This window comes from Octopus sinensis, linkage group LG15 (assembly GCF_006345805.1).
Source record: "Octopus sinensis linkage group LG15, ASM634580v1, whole genome shotgun sequence".
NCBI classification, from domain to species: Eukaryota; Metazoa; Mollusca; class Cephalopoda; order Octopoda; family Octopodidae; genus Octopus; species Octopus sinensis.
The window spans coordinates 52,405,705-52,428,182 of record NC_043011.1 but is presented as its reverse complement, the minus strand read 5'-3'; the positions used below and the strand labels follow the sequence as shown (position 1 = coordinate 52,428,182).

The window sequence follows — 22,478 nt, the reverse complement described above, 5'->3', positions numbered from 1 at the left end:
CCTTACATTATTATTCTAGTTACAACTGTGATACACACCTGAGCAAGACAGGTATTCCTTCATAATTCTTGACCAATTCCCTGCTCTGTTGATCATCACACAGAAGTGCACGTAGGAGAGTGGAGGCTAACCTGAAACACACAAAATAACATGTCTGGCATGAATGAATTTAGAAGCAGAAATACTTAGCTAGGAATGGTAAAAAGCATTATTGTTTGACTATTTTGCTTCACACAATTTCTTGACTTTATTTTCTACTAAAATAAACTGCACAGGTTTCTCAATTTATCACCTTCATCATCATCATCATTTTTACTACATTTCCATGCTTGCATGGGTTAGACAAAACAACATTGAAAAGTTTGAAGAAGAACAACAAAGAGGACAACAAGGATGACCACAGTGTCTCCATGGCCAGACCATACCTCACACAAATTTGTCCTAACCTCTACAGTATATACTCTATGTACATTTTTGAAACTGAGAAAATACACTTCATACCTGATATCTGTGGAGGTGCAATGGCCCAGTGGTTAGGGCAGCGGACTCGCAGTCGGAGGATCATAATTTCGATTCCCAGACAGGAGATTGTGTGTGTTTATTGAGCGAAAACACCTAAAAGTTCCTGGAGGCTCTGGCAGTGGGTGGTGGTGACCCCTGTTGTACTCTTTTGCCACGACTGTCTCTCACTCTCTCTTCCTGTTTCTTGAGTAACGCTGCGATGGACTTGCGTCCCGTCCAGCTGGGGGGAATACATATGCCACAGAAACCGGGTTCATAAGCCTGGCTAGGCTTGTAAAGGGTGAGAAAGAAATACCTGATATCTATCTGACATTAAACCATATCTTACTTTTTAGATGTGTCATCATATTCTTGGATAATCTTTAGTAAAATCTCAACAACATTAAGATGTCCAACAAGTTTGCAAGCTTCTGGACTGCAAAAGAAAAAGAGGCAGGAGGATAAAATTAAAACTGATAGCAATTTAGAAATGACAAAAGTAATTAGAATTAAGCAAAAAGAAAGAAAATTACAGTAAATTGTGATGGATGATGGGGTGGAAAAACACCAGTCAGAATCCAGGGAAACTGGTGTTGGCATGTGTCAGCAGATATTTCTTTGATTGTTAAAGTATAAAGTTCTGTAAGTTTGTCTGCACTTGACCAGTGGAATGCGTCCCTTCTACAGAAAGTTGAAGAGTAGGCACTCCAGTCCGGTTTGACAAGGTAGTAATATATGACAGAGGGGGATGTATGCATTCACCACCTCTGCTCGACCTTTCAAGTATAACTTTCTCTCAGCCCATTTTTGGGTGAGACTGGTGCCCTTGCTTGTCACCTTGTCCCAATACTTCTCTTAGAAATCTGGATGTTTTGGATTGAGCCTTCTTTTCTTTTTTTTTTTTTTTTTACTGTATCACCATCTCAAGAATAGAGCTTTTCATCTCAGCCCAAAATATTGGGAATTGAAGAAAATATTTTCCCAAAGCATTGATCTGGCTTTCAGAAAGTTGTCCCATATATATCATATTCTCTGGCATACAAGTTGAATTTTTTAAACCAAAATTTATAGAAAAAAAAAGGTAGATTTACTTATGCATCAAGACAAATTTGGTCGATCAGAAAAGCCAGGATTTGGAAAGATAGTGATGAAGATTGAATGTTTACACTATATATTTACGCTATATAACTAGACTGACTTGTACGCTGGAAAATGCAGTGTGTGTGTAAAAATTTTATCAACCCTGGGAAAATGAAAGACAAAGCTGACCTTGGCAGAATTTGAACTCAGAATGTAAAGAATGGCAATTAAATATGACAGGCATTTTGTTTGACATCAATGAATCTACCACCTGACAATGATATTGTTGCGTTGAAATTAAAAATACATCAATGTCCTCTCGTAATTCATTCATATCACCATGGCCATGTTTTGGACTTTGAAATATAATTTTATAATAACTTTTATTCCTGTATTGCACTGAGATAATTCAAAGAAAAGATTTACCTTTTGGTCAATGTTATCAGGCAATGCAAGGAACAATGGACCAGGAGAAGATCAGGAAACGAAATCAGCAAAACCAAAGACTATGATGAGAAGAAGAAAAAAAAAAAAAAAAATGAATAAACGCAGGAGTGGCTGTGTGGTAAGTAGCTTGCTAACCAACCACATGGTTTCGGGTTCAGTCCCACTGCGTGGCATCTTGGGCAAGTGTCTTCTGCTATAGCCCCGGGCCGACCAAAGCCTTGTGAGTGGATTTGGTAGACGGAAACTGAAAGAAGCCTGTCGTATATATATGTATGTGTTTGTGTGTCTGTGTTTGTCCCTCTAGCATTGCTTGACAACCGATGCTGGTGTGTTTACGTCCCCGTCACTTAGCGGTTCGGCAAAAGAGACCGATAGAATAAGTACTGGGCTTACAAAGAATAAGTCACGGGGTCGATTTGCTCGACTAAAGGCGGTGCTCCAGCATGGCCGCAGTCAAATGACTGAAACAAGTAAAAGAGTAAAAGAGAGAGTAAAGAGTAAACAAAGAGTATGTTAACCTTTACTGATAGTTATTCCAGTAATAATGTTAAATTAGTATTTTCTTCATGTCATGTTGCCACAATAAACTTGAATTGTCTCAAAAAAAAATTAGTTTTGAACATGACATTCCTCAACAAAAGATTGATTTATGAAACTGCTTTCTGCAACCCTTCAGCATTCAAGCCAGCCATTTCTGGGCTAAATATTCTCTTTTTTTTTTTTTTGTTCAAACTGGCCTGGTCCAGCCTCTCACACTTGCCCTTCATTGTCTTTCTAAAAACAAACAATCGTATCATCCAAATCTCAAAACTATGAGACAATTCATGATTAATTCAAAGCAATGTAAATAAATAAGTATTACATCTCACAAAGTAATTTGAATGCTAAAGGGTTAATCTGCTGAGGTTTACAGGGACAAGTTTTCGGTGTGCCCTTTTACTGAAATCCCTACATAAGCATAAATTCTTTAATGGTACTCTTATGAACCCATTGCATTATATATGAAAAATGACATTTACCTGATATACATCAGCTGCAAGGAGCCATTTTCTTTGATCTGCACAGGTAGATAATTTATGGAATATATCTGGAACGAAAACAAAAATATGGAAACTTTGTATAAGATAACAGTGGTTTTCCATGTAATGCCCTTGCTCTATATCTGGTTTAGCTACACTAGGTAACAGGCAGAGTCAACACCTTGTAACTTGAGGGTATGCCCCAACATACCTTCATCACCATCTCTTTCTCTCTCCTCCTTCATTTCTAACTGGGGTAGCCATGTGTCTCCTCTACAGCAAGACACCTGTTTCTGTCCTTCTATCCATGCTCTAATCACTCCTCACCTGATACAAAGCCACCTCCCTCAATACCACACCTCATCACAGTTGAGGGGTCTTGCCTGCAAGTTACTTGATGACCTTGCTGGTGCCATGTAAAATTCACCTCAGTACACTTTGCAAAATGATTACCGTTAGGAAGGACATCCAGTCACGGAAACCCTGCCAAAATAGACAGTGGACCTTAGGGTAGTCCTCTGGCTTGCCAGCTCCTGTCAAATCATCCAATCCATGATAAACATGGAAAACAGAATGTTAAATGGTGATGATGATGATGGTTATTTGACACAAAGGACAAATGTTATTTGGTATGTATTAGATAAAGGAGAAATGCTACATATGAAACTAAAAGAACAGAGTTATATTATGTAGATAATTAACTCCAAACATAGTAAAGAATTACATAAATGACTAATAGTAATAGAGTTTATTACATTACAAGCTTTCATTAAATAGAGTGTATCACATAAAGAGCTAGCAATACATAAAGAATATATGCAGAGTGTATATACACAAAAAAAAACAAAACAATAATACACAGAGTGGGCCAAAAGTAATGCACCAAAACCATCCAGCACAATATATTGGTCATCCCATAAATAATGCATTTTTTTCTTAAAGCTATGATGGAAGTGACAAAGGAGCATATTTTGTTTTGTGAGTACAATGAAGGCAACAATGCATTGGAAAGTGTGAGGAATATTAATGCAGTATATGGGGATCAGACAATAAGTGTAAGCCAGTGTCAACGGTGGTTCCAGAAATTCCAAACCGGAAACTACAGAATAGAAAACAAGTCTCATCCTAGAAGATCTGTAGAGCTCAACGAGGACATCCTGCAAACTCTGGTGGAACAAAATCCTATCATAACTGTTGAGAAACTAGCAGAGAAGCTTGGATTTGGTCATTCAACCATTTGACATCTGTTTGTTTACTTCTCTGTACTTTCATGGTTTACACACACATCATCATATATATATATATATATCATCATCGTTTAATGTCTGCTTTCCATGCTACCATGAGTTGGACGATTTGACTGAGGTGTGGCGAACCAGATGGCTGCACCAGACTCCAATCTGATCTGGCAGAGTTTCTACAGCTTGATGCCCTTCCTAATACCAACCACTCCGAGAGTGTAGTGGGTGCTTTTACGTGCCACTGGCACGAGGGCCAGTCAGGCAGCTCTGGCAATGGCTATACTCAAATGGTGCTTTATATATATGGCATATATGTATGTATGCATGTATATATATGCATGTGTGTGTGTGTGTGTGTGTAAGAGTGCTTGCCTTGACATCACATGATGGATCTAAACAAGCATCACTGTCAGAAGATAACCAATATTCTTTGCTTCCAGTATTCCATGAAAAATATGTCTAGTCATGGGAGGTATTACCTTGCTTGGGAACAAATAAGGGTTGGTGATAGGAAGAGCATTTGGCCATAAAACAACTACCTCAATTAATTCTGTCTGACCCATGACCCATGCAAGCATGGAAAACCAAATATTAAAATGATGATAATAAGGATGATCTACAAGGCAGTGAGTGGACTGACAGATTCCTTAGAGTGTTGGACAAAGTACCTTGTGCAGTTAAATACACCCTTTATGTTCTGAGTTCAAATCCTATACATGTTAATTCCACTTACTATCCTTCTGGAATCAACAAAATACCAAAATACAAGGGTCGGCTGAAGAGCCTAAAACCCATCATCTCATATTGTGTGACCTCATAACAACATTAGAAATTATTATTTATTTCAATCAACAGGTGTCTCCTTTTGGGATAATCTTTCTTCTTTTACTAATTTCATTCATTAAACTGAAGTCATGTTGGAACTGCATAGTACCAGACTTGGTGTGATCTAAGGACCTTTATTTCTAAATTAAAGGCACTGAAATATTACCTTTTATCTATAACTTGTGTCAATCATTAAACTGTAGCCATGCTGGAGCACTGCTTTGAGCAATTTTTAGTCAAATGAATCAACCCAAGTACTTGTTCTATTGGTCTCTTTAGCCAAACCACTAAGTTACAGGGATGCAAACAAACCATCACTGGTTTGTTTGTCAAGCAGCAGTGGAGGACAAACACAGACATCAAGACACACATACAAATGACAGGCTTCTTTTAGTTTCCATCTATCAAATCCGCTCACAAGGTTTTTGTCAGTCCAAGGCTACAGTAGAAGAAAATTGCCCAAGGTGCCATGCAGTGGGACTGAACCTGGAGCCATGTGGTTGGGAAGCTAATTTCCTACCACACAGCCATGCCTGTGCCTATTAGATAACAGAACATGAGACATTTCCAATTCAGTGTTCTGTCATCTCAACCATTCCCACCTACCACTGCCACCAACACCATCACCACCACTACAAAGGATGAATGAAATATTGACTTGATTGATAGCTCACTAGTAACTTCTTTTAAGATTTCTCGAACATAAGGAGTTTCTCCATATTGCAGATAGCGATTCACATTTTCTTTCAGAATCTGAAGAAGAAAGAAAATAAGAAAAATAGAAAATAATAGTGAAAAAATAAGACAGAAATTAAACAAAATATTTCTAACTTCATTAAATTCCAGGTACAAAGTTCAGTAAATCGAAAATGCATTTTAGATACAACATGGTCACAATATCATATTGCACTTTATAAAACATGGTAGACTGTGGTACCACACACTACACCTTATAAAATATGAAGTTAATCCAAACAAGAAAACACAAAAAAAAACACAACAACGCGAAGACATGGAACAAATATAGTATTATTGGACGCTCAGGAAAGAAGGGAAGAAGGAGGGTTTAACGTTTCGAGCAGAGCTCTTCGTCGGAAACATAGGAGAGGGGAAGACAGAGGAAAAAAATCGCCAACGGTACACACGAGGTCACATTATGACCTGGATATTGCACAATACATCTAACTGGGCCTTATACAACTTACTAAACTACATACAGTACTCTACATACCACACTGCACCTTGTGTGGAGGCACATGGCCTAGTGGTTAGAGCAGTGGACTCGCAGTCGAGGGATCGCGGGTTCGAATCCCAGACCGGGTGATGTGTGTGTTTATGAGTGAAACACCTAAGCTCCATGCGGCTCCGGCAGAAGGTAATGGCAAACTTCTGCTGACTCTTTCACCGCAACTTTCTCTTACTCTTTCCTCCTGCATCTTGCATCTCACCTGTGATGGACTGGCGTCCCGTCCAGGTGGGGAACCTATATGCCAAGGAAACCGGGAAACCGGCCAGTAGTTGCCCTTGTATGCAACTTTATCCACTCTATGTTACCAATGTTGATCCCCTCCTTACTAAAAAGAAAAAAGGGGTCCAATACAGCATGGAATCAGCTTTAGCAGAAGTGTTACCATCAGAACAAATACTACAGGGTATCTCGTTGGACCCTCCAACAATTCTGTCAATCTTTCATCCTTAGCTGGTACTTCATTTAACCTAAAAATGATGAAAGGGAGGATCTGAACTTAAAGACTAGAGTTAGAACATATACCACAAGGTGCTTTAATATGATGTTCTAACAATTGCATTAATTCACCATCATGTTTTAGTTTAAAAACAACATTAAAAAATAGAAGTAATATATTTCTAAATTTCTCAGAGAGATCTATGCAGTAGTGATATAATAAAGTAGTTGTATGCTGTCAACTTAATGTGACAGTCCCATGAAGGGAATAATACTACTGCTATTTAGCCCTAGGAAGCGTTGCTACTTCCTAGGGCTAAATAACAGTAATATTATTCTCTTCATGTGACTGTCACATTAAGTTGATAGCATACAACTACTTTAACATTAAAAAAGTAAAAATGTAAAAGAAAAGAAATGAAAAAGCAGTCTTTCCTACCTCAGCTGAACTTTTGATTCCATTTAAGTCAAAAAACAGAGTTCGGTAGGTTTTGTCCCTCATTATAATACGTAATGAAACTAACAGACGCAGAAGGTTGTCTGGAGGAATAAGTTGCTTCCATTTCCTGGACAAAACAGAGGAAGTAAAGCACTATATTACTCTTTTACTCATTTCAGCCATGCGGCAGCACTATACAAGATAGAAATTTTATTATTTATAAATCTCTCAAAGAGAGAGATACAGTAATAGAACCATAAGGTAATGACTTTTTGCCAACATAATGTGGAAGTCCCAGGATGGGACGAATGTTACTGTGCTGGGTGGAGCTATTGATCTCCTCTGTTCGAAAATATAAGGACACAGAAAATTTTGTGTCGTGTAGCCAGCTGGGAACGATGTTTCCTGGGGCTAAATAACAGTAACATTCGTCCCATCCTGGGACTGCCACATTATGTTGGCAAAAAGTCATTACTATATGAATACATATTTAATTTAAAGGACACAGTATATAGTTATGAGCTACTAGCACTTTCATACATTAGAAACGTGATCTAAGAAGGTTTTTACAACACACCTAGTGTCTCCAAGAAATCTTCAGGCTCTGAGCACATGGCCTATACAAGTCACAAATCAGGACAATAAAACAAGAGAAACAACGAAAAAAAAAAGAGGAAGGTGAATGCAAAATGTGGAAAGGTGAGAAAAAAACATGAAAAGGAAAAAAAAGGGGAAAATTAGAGTTATGTCCCTTTCGTCTGTAAAGCCATAAACAGGCTAGTTGCTGTTGTGTCAACAGAAGGGGTCTAAAGTCTGCAATACAGCTGCTCACACTGGAGAGTGGGTGATGTCCTCCATATGTTTACATTTGCTGAAAATTCTGATGAAAATTTGCTGAATTCAGCAGTGGAATTCTTAGATCTAAAAAGGATATGTGATCTTTCAGTTACACATAACTTACATTTCTTAGACTCATTAACACATGGTATGGATTTTTCTAAGATTTTCCACTTGATTGTATGTGGCATGAAGTTGGTCCTAAAGCCCCATACATGGCTGGCCAAAATAGAGGCTTTACTTTTGTCAATGTGCTGGAAAGAAGACAGATGGTTACCATAGCAACTTTTCAAATCGTCTTTGCATAACCCATTGTAATTCTTCTTTACAGTTAGGTTTACATGTAGTGTTGCTGTAACTTTTGCTTCATGTACCACTATATCATGCATGTCCAATCAAGTGAGCAAGCTCCAGACTCCTGAGAGCTACAACTTGGAGTGGGTTCTTGATGTTGTTTGAAGGTAGTGATGTTCTTTACATTGGGGGCAGTAGCTATGTGATAATTTAATTGAGCGTCTGTGTATCTAAGAGAGACAGAAATCTCTTGCCTCTGTGTGTATGTGTGTGTGTGTGTGTGTGTGTGTGTGTGTGTTTATGCATGTGTGTGTATGTATGTATGTGTGTGTGTATATATGTATGTGTGTGTGTATGTATAGATTGTGTATATATACATGTGTATACATACATGTATATATATGTGTGTGTGTGTGTATATATACATACACATGCACGTATATGAGGGTAACTGAAAAGTCCATAGGCTGACCAAGATATTTGCTTGGAATGTTACTAAATGAGGTTTACTTTTCCCCTAGCAGTCCACACTCTTCTTCCATTAGTATTGAAGTGCTTGGATACCATTGGTGAAGAAGCTTTCATCTTGTTAGTCAACAGCAGATATGACATCATCATCGCTGTGATATTAGTTCCCAGCCAACTGCTTTTTCATGTTAGGGGACATATAATAGTCAGATGGGGCCAAATCAAAAGAATAGAGAGAGTGATCAACCAATTCAAAGCCACAGTCATGCACAGCAGCCATTGAAACCTGTAACTTGTGTGCTGGAGCATTGTCCTCATGAAACAAGACCCCTTTCATCAGTTTTCCTGGTTCTTTTGTTCTTGATAGCTTTTCGTAACTGTCTCAGCAAGTTGGCATGATACTCTCCATTGATGGTGTGGCCCTTTTGAAGATGGTCAATAAACACAATGCCTTTCACATCCCAAAAAACTGAGGCCATCATCTTCCTTGCAAATGAAATGACTTTGGCCTTCTTTGGAGATGAAGAGGGGTGTTTTCACTGCATGGATTGTCTGTTTGCCTCTGGCTCAAAGTAATGAACCTAACACCCATCTGGGCTTAGGAAACCTTCGAGGAAACCAGCTGAATCTGCTTCAAACAGAGTTAGATTTTCTCATCATGTGATCAGCCTGCTGTGCTTTTGATCAGCTATTAAGAGATGTGGCATCCACCAACCAGAAATGCTCATCATGCCAAGTTCATTGTGCAGAATATTCTCAACTCCCTCACAAGATATGCTAATAGCATTGGGTATTTGATTTATAGTCAATCACCTGTCATCCACCAGCATGTGGTGAACATGATAAATGTTTCCCTTGGTAGTGGTAGATGCAGGACATCCAGACCTAGGGTCATCTTCAAGACTCTGTTTCCCTCCTAAGTTCAGCTTCTCATTTTTGCACTGTTGATAAACCTGGTGCATCATCCCCTAATGTAGCAACCATGTAAACATGAATGTCCTTGGGGGCTGAAGCCTTTTTCTGCAGCCGCCTGATAACACCATGATGCCAAATTTTGTCCATTTTCAAGAGAAGTCACAACTAGTTACACTTGTATTCAAGAGAAGGCACAACTAGTTACATTAGTATTCTTTGAAGAGTCAGATGTCAGCTTAACTGGAAAGAAGCAATGCAGTTGTTAATAAAGAAGAGCTGAAATTAATACATGAAAGATTTCACAGCTTTAGAAACAGAGAGGAAGAACCAAAGACGTAAATGGGATGAAGTAGCACAGAGAGAGAGAAAGAAATTCATGTATGATATCAAAATGTATGTGAAAAAAAAGAGGTGGAGACAGATTATGACTGAGAGGAAAAGAAAATAAGAGGGAAATAGATAAAGAATAGGAGAAGAAATAATGAAGTAAGGTGAGTCAGTACTTGTAATTGAAGTGAGTGGGTGAAGGCTAAAAGAATGAAAATAACTGACAAATCAATCAAAGCTATGGTAGAAGACACTTGGGCAAGGAGGAAGGTGGAGAAATCAAACCCAGAGTCAAGTGATTGCAAAATGAACACCTTAACCCTTTAGCATTCAGATTACTCTGTCAAATATAAAGCTTTATTTATGGTTTTGAATTAATCATGGATTATCTTGTAGCTTAGGGATTTTGATGATGTGATTGTTCATTTTTAGAAGGACATTGTAGGGTAGGTGTGAGAGTCTGGATCTGGCCTGTTTGAATCTAAAACAGGAAGAACATTTGTGCTGGATATCATCAGTTTAAATGCTAAAGGGGTAATCACATAAACACTTATGTATTTAATTTTTGTGGCTTAGTCAGGGAAGGAAAAGCAACACTCATGTCTATTTTAAGGGACTCTAAGACTGGTGAGAGGTGAAAAAAAAAAGGGGGAAGGAGAAAGTACAACTTGCTGGTTGCTGCTGTAGGGAATGGAAAGCAGAGCATCAAGAAATAGGTTTATCTTTAGAGTTGTAGGGAATGGAAAGCAGAGCATCAAGAAATAGGTTTATCTTTAGAGTGGAAATCTGTCCCTAGTTCTTACAACAGATTAAATCATGCTAAAGGCACCTGGGGACCTTGTAGTGGTATTAAACTAGATGATGGATTAAGAGTACTTACTACCCAAGATTACAACAACAACACCATCGTCAACACTAGCAACATAAGAGTAATATATAAAAATAGAATAGAATAAAAACAAAGCATTTCTTACCAACTGCATAAACGGTTCTTCACAAGACATGAAAATATTGTGTCGATATATTTAGAAAGATGGCTGAAGTTCCTACAATTCTTGTATCTACGGCTGAAAGAAAGACCAGTGAAATTCAAATGGCTATGAACTGAGCATTGTATTGATTGAAGTGAAAATAAAAAAAACACAAGTTGTAAGCATTTATTGTTATGACCCTCATTACGGCATCAACTTCCCACCATCATATTCACCATCAAATTAGTAACTTATCTGTAATGTTTCATAAGATAATCTATAGCCATGGGTCAGTTAAATAGGCAAACACAAATAAGCAATGGTTAGGATAGTTAGTATATTTAATGCAGGGAGCAATTAAAAGCAAATTCAAAATAATTAAGAAGTGAGGAATAAATAAATAATACCAGTCAATGATAAATATCAGTTACAATTTTTCAGCAAGTAAAGGGAGACTGCTCTTGACATATTCTAATCTTATTGTGATCTCATCAGAGAAGCACAGCTTTCACCGTTCCTGCTGAAGGAGTGATGGAAGAATCACTAAGTAAATGTACAAGATCTGCAGATGTGGTCATAATAAGATCAAATACCTCAGAAATTTTCTCTCAAACTTGCTGAAAAAACAAAAATAATATTAATAATTGACTGCTATATTTTTTTTCATCACAGGTATCAAACCAACTTCCTAAACACTGATTGGCCAGGATCTTTTATAATCTGCACTTATTTACAAGCAGGAACTTCAAATTACTGCAGCAGCTAGACTAATTTATTGGTACCTTGTGCAGACTAGTACCTTGCACAGTACAGTATTAATAAACTTGTATTGTTTATACTAATATACTGGTACCAATATTTCATTTAATTATTTAAGTAAATTTAATATTTGTTTGAATTACAGGTAACTGCTTCTGGTTCTAAAAATCAGTTATCTAGAAAAGCTTTGGAACCAAAGATTCTGAAAAATAATAGATGTGCCTGTAGTTAGCTATTTAATACTTTCTATGTCACATATATTATCATTAAGTTAACTACTACTTTCCACGCAGATGGCCCTTTTGAATAAATTTTTCTCTGAACAGTTACATCAGATTGTAAAGGCTTAGCCAAAACTCTCTTTTAAATGGTTTTTGTAGCCCCAAAATGTTAAAAATACAGACATTTTCCCCAACAAAAGAAATATAATATAGCAAATTCTTGGCTGGTTTATAAACCTTAGATTTTGAAGCATAAATTTGACAAGAAATGCTTGGGTCATACATTTATTTCAAGCTCTGATTTTTTTTTTTTGCACAATGAACAAATATTTTTGTACAAATGTTATAGATATACAACATTTGTACCAAAATATATATATTTTGTAACAAAAATTTTAGGTAAAAAAAAGATAAATAAGTAAATGAGTGGAAACTTTACTGGTGAGGATGTTAAATAATAAGGCACTGAAAGAGAATGTATATAACATAATGATGAATTAAAGACTTTAAATAAGTATAAAGAAAATATTTCAGAAATAACAAGCAAAATACCTAAACTGTTCTAATGCTTGTGCTTCCAAAGAAAAATGTCTGGAAGTGGTGTGACTTTCAATGATTTCTTTTGTGTTTACCTCTTCATTGAAATCCTGTAATGGTGAACAAAAGAATGACAGAAGAAACAAACACATGAATTCATGTATTTCAACAGGATAATAATGATGGTGATAAAGAAGAAGAAGAAGAAGACCGCTGCCACCGCCAATGGCTCAAGCACCCTTATACCTATTTCTTTACTACCCACAAGGGGCTAAACACAGAGGGGACAAACAAGGACAGACATAGGTATTAAGTCGATTACATCGACCCCAGTGCATAACTGGTACTTAATTCATCGACCCCGAAAGGATGAAAGGAAAAGTCGACCTCGGCGGAATTTGAACTCAACGTAACGCAGACGAAATACTGCTAAGCATTTCGCCCGGTGTGCTAACGGTTCTGCCAGCTCGCCGCCTTTTTTTTTTTTTTTTTTTTTTAACATATGTATTTCTTTACTACCCACAAGGGGCTAAACACAGAGGGGACAAACAAGGACCCTTATACCATTTGACATCCACTTTTCCATGCTAACATAGGTAAGACTGCTCATGGTATTAGTCTGTTTGCCGAACTGCTAAGTTACAAGGATGTAAACACACCAACACTGGTTGTCAAGTGATGATGGGGTGACAAACACACAAACGTTGATATCTACATATGTATCTATATATATGACAAGCTTCTTTCAGTTTCCGTCTGCCAAATCCACTCAGAAGGCTTTGGTCAGCCCAAGGCTATAGCAGAGGACATTTGCCCATGGTGCCACGCAGTGGGACTGAACCTGGAATCATGTGGTTGAGAAGTAGGCTTCTTACCACATGGCCACTGTTTACTTCAGTAATAAATTCTTACCTGTAAGTTTATCTCGGATGCATTAACAACATCAAACAAGGTTTTCAACACCTGCAAATCACTGAAATTAAAGAGAAAAAAAGTGATGGCTCAGGTTTTTGTTATTAAAGTCACATTAATAAGCAGATGAGTTGGCGTGAAATTACACCATATATATATATATATATATATATATATAAAACTATTAATATCCAGTAACGCTGCCATAATCTCCTTTAGAGAGACTTAGTAATTTTAATATTTCTATTATTGAAAACAAGTGGATGTATTCCACTGTAACTAGGTAAATAAAATCTTCGAACAGACGGTCAGTAGCGACACCTGCAGGTCTGACTACGCTGCATTGATAAAGGGCAACAACCCTGAAACATGTCTGCAGATGTCTGACTAGCAAGGTGAAGTGGCTGACCTCCCCTGTTCGAAGGTTTGTAATGGACGCAGGTTCGTGTGTCAAATAGCTAGCTAGAGGCGATGGCCTCTTGGAGCTAATCAGCGACAGCTTTAGTCTTATATTTATAGACTACCATATTAGTATGGCGATAACTATTAATATATATATATATATATATATATATAGTTGTGTCTGGGGAGAGTCTTTCTCTTTTAGTGCTTTATTATTTAACACACTCACTGGTAAAGTTTCCACTCATTTACTTATTTATTTTTCCAAAAATTTTCATTGTGTCTTGCAACCTTTTCAAAAGTCATTTCAAGAGTCAACAACTATTAAAAAGGTTGCAAGATGTAACAAAAATTTTAGTAAAAAAAAGATAAATAAGTAAATGAGTGGAAACTTTACTGGTGAGTGTAGTGTGTTAAATATTAAGGCAGTGAAAGAGAATGACTCTCCCCAGACACAACAAAATATGCTTCAACACACGAACTCACATAAAAAAATCTTGCAAACCAAATCCCAAAACGAAGTATATATCTATTAAATAAAATCCATCTGTGTGTGTGTCTTCTAGGATCTTGGGCATCCTCCATCTGATTGCGCTCAAATTTGATATGTAGATACCGATGGTATCAGAGCCTTGAAAAGATTACAAAAATTGATTCCAGGTGAGAATGCAATCGATAAAGCCGTTTTTGACCTGCTTTTCTTCTGTCAACCTGTACATAACTGCACCTTCCTTTTTTTTTGTTTTTGTACTGCTTAAAGGCACGTTTCTTTCCTGACAAGCTTACTGTTTAAACCATGTTTGTGTTCTCCCAGTGAACAGCCTTATCCATTACTGGTACTTTAAACTCTTCGGTTGCATATTTGTGTGAACAAAATCGTTTTTGTTTGGAATAGAAAAAAGCCTATCTTTATTTCTTCTTTTGCTGGTGTCTCAAATTTAGGTTAAGTCAGTGTTTCTCAAAGGGGAGGCCTATGGGACAGTCGGACAAGTTGTTTTGAGAAAATTTGGTTTAAATGTTTGACAACTCAGTACCGTCCATTGCGTTTTGCTGATGTGTGTGTGTGTATATATGTATGTGTATATATATATATATATATACACACACACACATATATATATATATATATATATAATATATATATATATATATATATATATGTATGTAATTTATGCTACAGAACCTCACAAAGCTAGACACCAATATTTAAGCATTATCTAAGCCTAATTAAATTGCCTATGAAGACAACCAAACAATACCAGCATAAGTGATCCTAACAATTTATCCACAAGCACTTTTCAATTTATTAAAAGGGACAACTCAGAATAATGAGATTAAGAAATAAGAAATTCACAATCAAGCACAACAAGTGTGTATACCTATCATCAGCTGCCATACACACTCACACATGTATGTGTGCTTGTGTATGCGGAAACATTTCAGGCTATGACAAAATGTTAACTTGATGGAATCAAGTTAGGGTTGCTGTCATGTAGGGCATCTGAACACAGAAAACCTATCTCAATTAACTCCACCTGATACTCACAAACCAGGGAAAGGTGGACATTATGATGCTGATGAGACATATATATTTTTATATCTTTCACTTGTTTCTGTGATATATATATATATATATAAATTGAGATAGGGGTTGTAAATGCAACCCACCATGGGATACAATATATCCAATATACTGCTAGTGGGGTACCCAACAAAGTTAATACATAAATGTTAAGAATTGCGATACAATTAATTCATTTATTGTATTATATGGGCAAAGGTAAAATGTTTTACCACAAATTCATAATACAAAATAAGAAAATGGAGAAATATATTTGATTTCGATGTATTTCTCCATTTTCTTATTTTGTATATATATATATATATATATATATATATATATATATATATATATAATGAATATTTCTGTTAAAAAATGGATGTACACAGAGTTATACATTTCTGATAATAACAGTAGATTTATATCATGAATAATATAGGCATGTACAAAGAATTAATAAGTGGCTATCCAACTGTAAACAAGTACAAACCTTTCAGAAGTTGTTGTACTGCGTTTGGATGTCGACATTTCTTGAGGATGCAAAACACCAACAGCAATCGAAGATCAAACCACCATCTCAGCCATTACCTTCTGATCAAAGATTGCAATATGGGAAATAGTCAATCTCTTTATTTAATTCACTGCAAATTAAGAAATAGTAATAAATTTTAGCAAACGTTTCAGAAAATGTACAACATTGCCAATGATGTAGACAACTTGTGGGAAAGAGAAGCTATAACTCCTTGAAATTGTAGAATATGATCCTTAAAAAAAAAGAAAAAAAAAGGAAGGAAGGACTTATCAACCTGCAAGAAAGAGAAGCTATACCTCAGTGAAATTGCACACTATGGTCTTAAAAAAGAGAAGAAGGAAGGGCACATTGGATAATGTAAACTGGGTTACATTATACTTGCATAAAAATACAAAATGGTTATAAGTGGAAATTTTTTATCACAATTCGCGCAAACAGAACTGAGCTGGGATTTAATAACAACAATAACCAGTCAATCAAGCAAAGAAGCTTCAATGCATTTGCAGAACCTGATGGTAATAGCAAAAAATATGTGTATGTGTGTATATATCTTCCCACCTATTTTGTGTGTGTGTGTTAGGAGGCACAAGCACTTACACATATGATAACTTCCACCTACCAAATTCAATCACAAAGCTTTGGTCAGCCTGAGGCTATAACAGAAGACACTTGCCCAAGGTGCCACACAGTGGGACTGAACTCGGAACCATGTGGTTGGTAAGCAAGCTACTTACCACACAGCCACTCCTGCGCTTATATATATGTATATATATACACACACACACACACACACTTACGTATACATATTTGTGCATACATACACACATGTATGCGTGTATGTATATACATACATACGATATCCATTCTGTAAATAAACGATAATTACACATTGTTTAGTATATACAGAGTATCTAATTTCATTTCATTTTTCAGTAAATAAAAGAAAAAAGTTCATATTTGCATTTGTCATGTTTAATTTCGAAAAGGAATAAAAAGGTACAGGATATAAGGATACATTAGCACTGTCTTGAGAACAGAACGGTTTGTCAAAAAACGAGTCAAAGAAACTGTTTTTGAAGATTGCCAAGTCAGAAATATCCTTCTCATAAACAATTGAATTCATTTGTAGAGAAGAGGGTGTGGATATATTAGTTAGGTTGCCTCGAATCTGATACGATGCTGATTCTTGCCGATGTACTCTGACTTATCTCTAGTCTTCTAGAATTCTACAGATTACTATAGAAATTGGTAAAAGGGAGAAACACAGAGATGCCATTACAGACACAACGATCTGGTGGTGAAGTTTAGTTAAGCTGGAATAGAACAGTAGAACTTTCATAGTGAAGGTGGAGGCAGTATCGTAGTAATAAGGATTACGGAACGGCGACCAGTTTGACAATTTAGCAGTCAAATAACAACACACGCATTATGTCCCACAATCGAAATAGCGTCAGTGCAACTACGGGAACAGATTATATATATATATATGCATATATTTTATTTTATTTATTAATATATATATATACCATAACTTCAGAAGTGTGCACCATCCATGCGAGCGTGGGTGTTGGGCGACAGTTGCGAAATTTGTAGATATTCGAGCGTACAGTTACATATATGTTAGAAGAAAAAAGTCTACAAATAAGTTTGTATATTTTACACACGAGTAGCAGGAAATGGAGATAAAGATACCCTTACACGTGTGTGAACGGGTATCTCTTTAAGTGCATGCAAGCGTTAATACGAGTACGTTGCAAAGCTCTCAACTGATATTATAGTGAGAGTGCTCGCTAAAATTATCTAAGGCCTTATCTTGTTTCGATATATTACATAATTAATGAAATATTAATTAAGATGATTTAAGGCACTTACTTTGACAAGAACTCACCAACCAAGTTACTTCCGAAGTCCCAAATGATAAGGCTGTACCGAAAGAAGTCTCAACACACAGACACACATATATACATAAACATGTACAGGTGCGAGTTGTTAAGCAACAGTCAGCCTGTTACTAGGGCAAACCTTGCACATACAACTGTAGTTATTTCCCTTGGTAATTATTTACATCCTGAATAAACAAATAAATATAACAATTTTTTTATCATTTTTTAAATCATTTTTCTAATGCTATGTAGTTGTGAACAATAGCATCGTCAGTTGCAGATTTCCAACTGGTTTGCCATAGGTTCATACGAGCAGATAATTTTTTCAACGGTTCTTTAAATTTAAATGTTTTGAATTATTTTGAATTATGCTTGCAAACAGTTCTAATTTCTTGATGAAACCAGATTTTGTTGTTGTTTAGCCCCAAGTCAAGCCTGATCAGTCAAGCAATACTTTCTGGCTGTAATTGCGTATAATTAACTATCTCAGTCAATATAACTAACTCATGTTTGCACAACTATCTCTCTGTCTATATAACTGTATGTCTTGATAACTAACTATCTATCTATATAACAGTCTGCATATTTAACAGCCTGTCTATATAACTGTTTATCTATATAAGTATGTCTGGATAAGTGTATGTCTATTTAATTATCTGTAAGTAATCACATACATACACACACACACATAAACATATATATATCATCATCATTTAGTGTCCATTTTCTATGCTGGCATGGGTTAGATGATCCGAATGGAACTTGTAAACCAGAGAGCTGTATCAGAGACTCCAGTCAGATTTTGGCTTGGTTTCTACGGTTGGATATCCTTCCTAATGCCAACCATTCCAAGAGTGTAGTGGGTGCCTTCTATGTGTTGCCATCACGGATGCCTTTTATGTGTCACTGTCATGGTTGCCTTTGTACATTATTATTACCATCACACTACTATAGGCCCTCAAGCATCTCAATACATTGAGTCTCTGACATACACAACTACTACATAGACTAATTAGTATTGAGCCCCCAGACATGTAGGGCTCCTGGGAAACTGGCCTGTGTTACCATGCCTTAACCCTTTTACGCGTCACTGGCACTGTCCATGACTACGATTTCATTTGGCATGAAGAGTCTTCTCAAGCACAGCAAACCACCAAAAATCTCAATCATTTGTCATCACCTCTGTGTGGCCCAACATCTGAAGATCATACTTTACCACCTCATCCTGTGTCTTCTTGAGTCTACCTCTTCCACTGGTTCCCTCCACAGTTAGGAACTGACACTTCTTTGCACTGCTATCCCTACCCATATGCAGGATTGGCACTTCTTTATGCAGCTGTCCTCGTCCATATGCATATGTGTGTGTGTGTGTATATATATATATATATACACACATACACACACACACACACACCACACACACACACATATATATTCACACACATACACACAAACTAGCTGTCTATATAACTGACTTTCTAACCATATCATGGGGAAGTACAGGTTACCACTGAAAATAGCCACTTGTCTTGTAAGCTTGTTGTGCTGGATTAAAAACTTTGTCTTCAATGGATTTAAATGTAAGGGTTGCATACTAGTGTTTCAGTGTAACTCCTGTTTCTCCTTAGTCTCCCACTGTTAGTTCCAAGCACTTTTTACACCTTATTTCTGTTGGTAACTAAGACTGGAGTTTTTTCTCCTGTTTCCATGTTCTTGTCAGTGAAACAAGTAGTATTACTGATGATACATTTACTTGCTGATCATCTTTACCTTCTCCACTCATCAGATCAACATTTCTTAAAGTAGACTTATGATCAAAGATTCAAAAACATTCCTGAAGTAAACAATCTGTCTTTTTGTACATTATTATCTCATGTGTTCTTTCTGTCTCTAAGGCAGGAAGGTGTGATACTGAAGGAGATTTCACTGCTAATTCTATTAATTTGAGCGACTGCACAGAGAGTCCCTCATTATTTCCTTTTATCGTTAAGAACATATAAGGCAGTGAGCTAGCAGAATCGTTAGCACTCTGGGAAAAAAAATGCTTAGTGGTATTTTGTCCATATTTACATTCTGAGTGCAAATTCCACCAAGGTCCACTTTGTCTTTCATCCTTTCAGGGCTGATAAAATAAGTACCGGTTAAGTACTGGGGTCAGTGTAATTGACTATTTCCCTCTCCCCAAATTGCTGGTCTTGTGCCAAAATTTGTAACCATTTTTAAGAACATGGTGAAGAAACAATAGAGTACCAAAATAAATGTTTTCCTATACCATATCATTTGTGTAGAAAATGCACTTTTCCCCCAAATTTTCAAACATAAAAAAATTAATTAGTCCCCCACTCCTTTTTGTTTCCCTATGTTTCTGTTGAAATACATTGCCTTTGTTTCAAATACTTCTGCTTTATCAGGAACCCCTTTGTATTCGATGTTAGCAATTTACCAACAGAAGACAATTTAATTCAAGAACAGTTCATTGATTTGGCCAATGATCGAGGTGCAAAATGTTTTTTCTGTGAAATGAGCTGTTCTAACTTTTGGATTGAAATGGCACAGTCATATCTTGATGTTGTGAAGATCTCTCTTAAACTATTGATGCCATTTCCAACTACCTATGAGTGTGAGACCACGTTTTCCACTTTCTTTGCCATCAAAACTAAGTCACAAAATCAACTGGATGTCACTTCAGAAATGATGGTTGCTTTCTCCAGAACAGAGCCGAACTCAGAAGAGCTGGTTACTTTGCTGTAAATAAAATGACAGATGGTCTGCATTTGTGAATAAATAATTTCTCATATAAATTCAGTAAAATGGACGGCAAACCTTCAGGGGAGGAGGAGAAGATGGTGTTTCTACTAAAATTGTGGTTTTCCGTGCATCCTAGTGGTCCAATTGGCAGAAATTTCTGTACATTTTAGGTTGCTATTAAAATTCTTCTGCTGAAAATAGCTAAATTGGTTGAAATACTCCTTTTGGACAATCAATATGAGGAATGACCTGATAATGGGGGAGGAATAGCATCCCAAATATGGTGAAAGGGGAAGGCGATGCCAAAAGCTCAAGAACCACGGTTATGTACCTATGTATACAGTAGTTTTCGATGTATGACCCGTGGTTTCTTTCTACCAAATGGGTATAAATAGGTCTTATGCAGTTGTTAATACTGAATGCTGGAGATAATTTCGAACTGTTTTCGTTTCTCATTTGTTTTGTATCCAATTGATCAACTGATTTCCCATATTTTCATTTGTATTTATTGTATCACAATGCAGTATTGCGTGGATTAAGTTGTGGTTTTTGGGATTGTGGGTCTTTGGGCAGTGTGGTTCAAAGTCCAGAAATTATGTTACACAAATGTATGTCATTTTTTCCGTGTTAATTATCTTACATTTAATAGGGGACTGCGAATCAACGAAAGAACCTTTAGGGGACTGGCATGTAAAATTTTTTGAAAAGTTTGAGAACCAGTGTCTTATAGATATATTACTTTACTGGTTTCAGTCATTTTACTGTGGCCAAACTGGAGCACCACTATAAATGATTTAGTTGATCAAGTCAACTCTGACATGTAATTTTAATGTCTGGTATTTATTCTTCTGACCTCTGTTTTGTTGAACTGCTTGCTTAGTTACAGGGGCAAAACATTATGGAGAGAAAGCAATAAAAAACACACAGAAGCATGCACACACACACACACTTATGCACATGTGTGTGTGTGCATGCACACATATACATGATAGTCTTCTGCACAGTTTCCACCTACTAAATTCACTCACAGGGTACTGGTCAGATTAGGGCAATAGTTGAAGGTATTTGCCCAAAGTGCTGTGGAGTGGAACTGAAGCCGACATGACATTGTTTCAAGGCTAATTTCTTAACCACAGCCATGCTTGCATGTATAGATATCATTCATACTTACAGATATCATAGATATATGTACATTGTAATCATTCTGCCTATTGAGAAACATTCTGTCTATAGATGAAGGATAACTGCTCACAGCTTCTTGAACACTTTAACCTGAGCTAATGTCACATACCTAGTCCTGTAATCCCTTAGATTCCTATCGTTCATTATTTCAACCAAAAACGAAAGCTGGTGAGTTGCGCGTTTCATTTGGACATGCTTATCAACATGCACAATCAACCATTATACTCACATATTTTCCATCAGTCAATCACACTTGTTGTACAGATAGCATGTGAAAAATTAAAAGTCCAGAAATTTTAAAACTTAGTTGTCTCAAGCCACCAGTTTTCAAGATACTTCAGTGTCCCTTCACGGTCCCTTAGGGGATCATGGACCCCAGTTTCAGAACCACTGCTATAAGAGATATCTACAGCATATCTCTCAGTACTGGCTACAAAAGACTCAGGAAGTAATATCTTAACATTTTAGCATGCTGTTTTGAATTAATCATACATTACCTCATAGCCTCAAGATTTCAATGATCTGCTTCAATACTTTTAGAATGACATAACTGGATAGCTGTGACAGGCCAGTTTGAACATGAAACAGATAGAATATGTGGGCCAGGTATGGCCAGTTTAACGCTAAAATGGTTAAGGTATGGTAACACAGGCCAGTTTCCCAGGAGCCCTACATGTCTAGGGGGCTCAACAC

At 36.7% G+C, this 22,478-nt stretch overlaps 2 protein-coding genes across 5 annotated transcripts in view; one reads left to right on the top strand and one right to left on the bottom strand.

Moving 5' to 3' along the window:
* Window positions 1-18,023, bottom strand: part of LOC115219809 (serine/threonine-protein kinase Nek10) — a 54,532-nt gene extending 36,509 nt beyond the window's left edge. For 3 of the 4 annotated variants that reach the window (XM_036509720.1, XM_036509721.1, XM_029790084.2), the window contains exons 1-11: window positions 17,845-18,023; window positions 15,931-16,081; window positions 13,478-13,538; window positions 12,581-12,675; window positions 11,052-11,144; window positions 7,237-7,363; window positions 5,788-5,866; window positions 3,048-3,115; window positions 2,008-2,087; window positions 851-937; window positions 39-131 (exon numbers count right to left, since the gene is read on the bottom strand). In XM_036509720.1, coding sequence (XP_036365613.1) covers window positions 39-131; window positions 851-937; window positions 2,008-2,087; window positions 3,048-3,115; window positions 5,788-5,866; window positions 7,237-7,363; window positions 11,052-11,144; window positions 12,581-12,675; window positions 13,478-13,538; window positions 15,931-15,968 — 821 coding nt within the window. In that variant the 5' untranslated portion in view covers window positions 15,969-16,081; window positions 17,845-18,023. The remainder of the gene's footprint in view (window positions 1-38; window positions 132-850; window positions 938-2,007; window positions 2,088-3,047; window positions 3,116-5,787; window positions 5,867-7,236; window positions 7,364-11,051; window positions 11,145-12,580; window positions 12,676-13,477; window positions 13,539-15,930; window positions 16,082-17,844) is intronic. The other variant, XM_029790083.2, reaches the window with a different exon arrangement.
* A 1,642-nt stretch (window positions 18,024-19,665) lies between these two features.
* LOC115219689 (zinc finger BED domain-containing protein 5-like) lies at window positions 19,666-20,606 on the top strand. The gene is made up of 2 exons (XM_029789865.1): window positions 19,666-19,694; window positions 20,267-20,606. The coding sequence occupies exons 1-2, from the start codon at window positions 19,666-19,668 to the stop codon at window positions 20,604-20,606; spliced, it is 369 nt and encodes a 122-aa protein (XP_029645725.1).
* The last annotated feature ends 1,872 nt before the right edge of the window (window positions 20,607-22,478 follow it).

Bases quoted from the DNA above. Each gene is read 5' to 3' on its own strand.
- LOC115219689 (XM_029789865.1), top strand. From the start codon at position 19,666: ATGATCAAAGATTCAAAAACATTCCTGAA. The intron at 19,695-20,266 runs GTAAACAATCTG...CTGCTTTATCAG, and splicing joins GATTCAAAAACATTCCTGAA to GAACCCCTTTGTATTCGATG.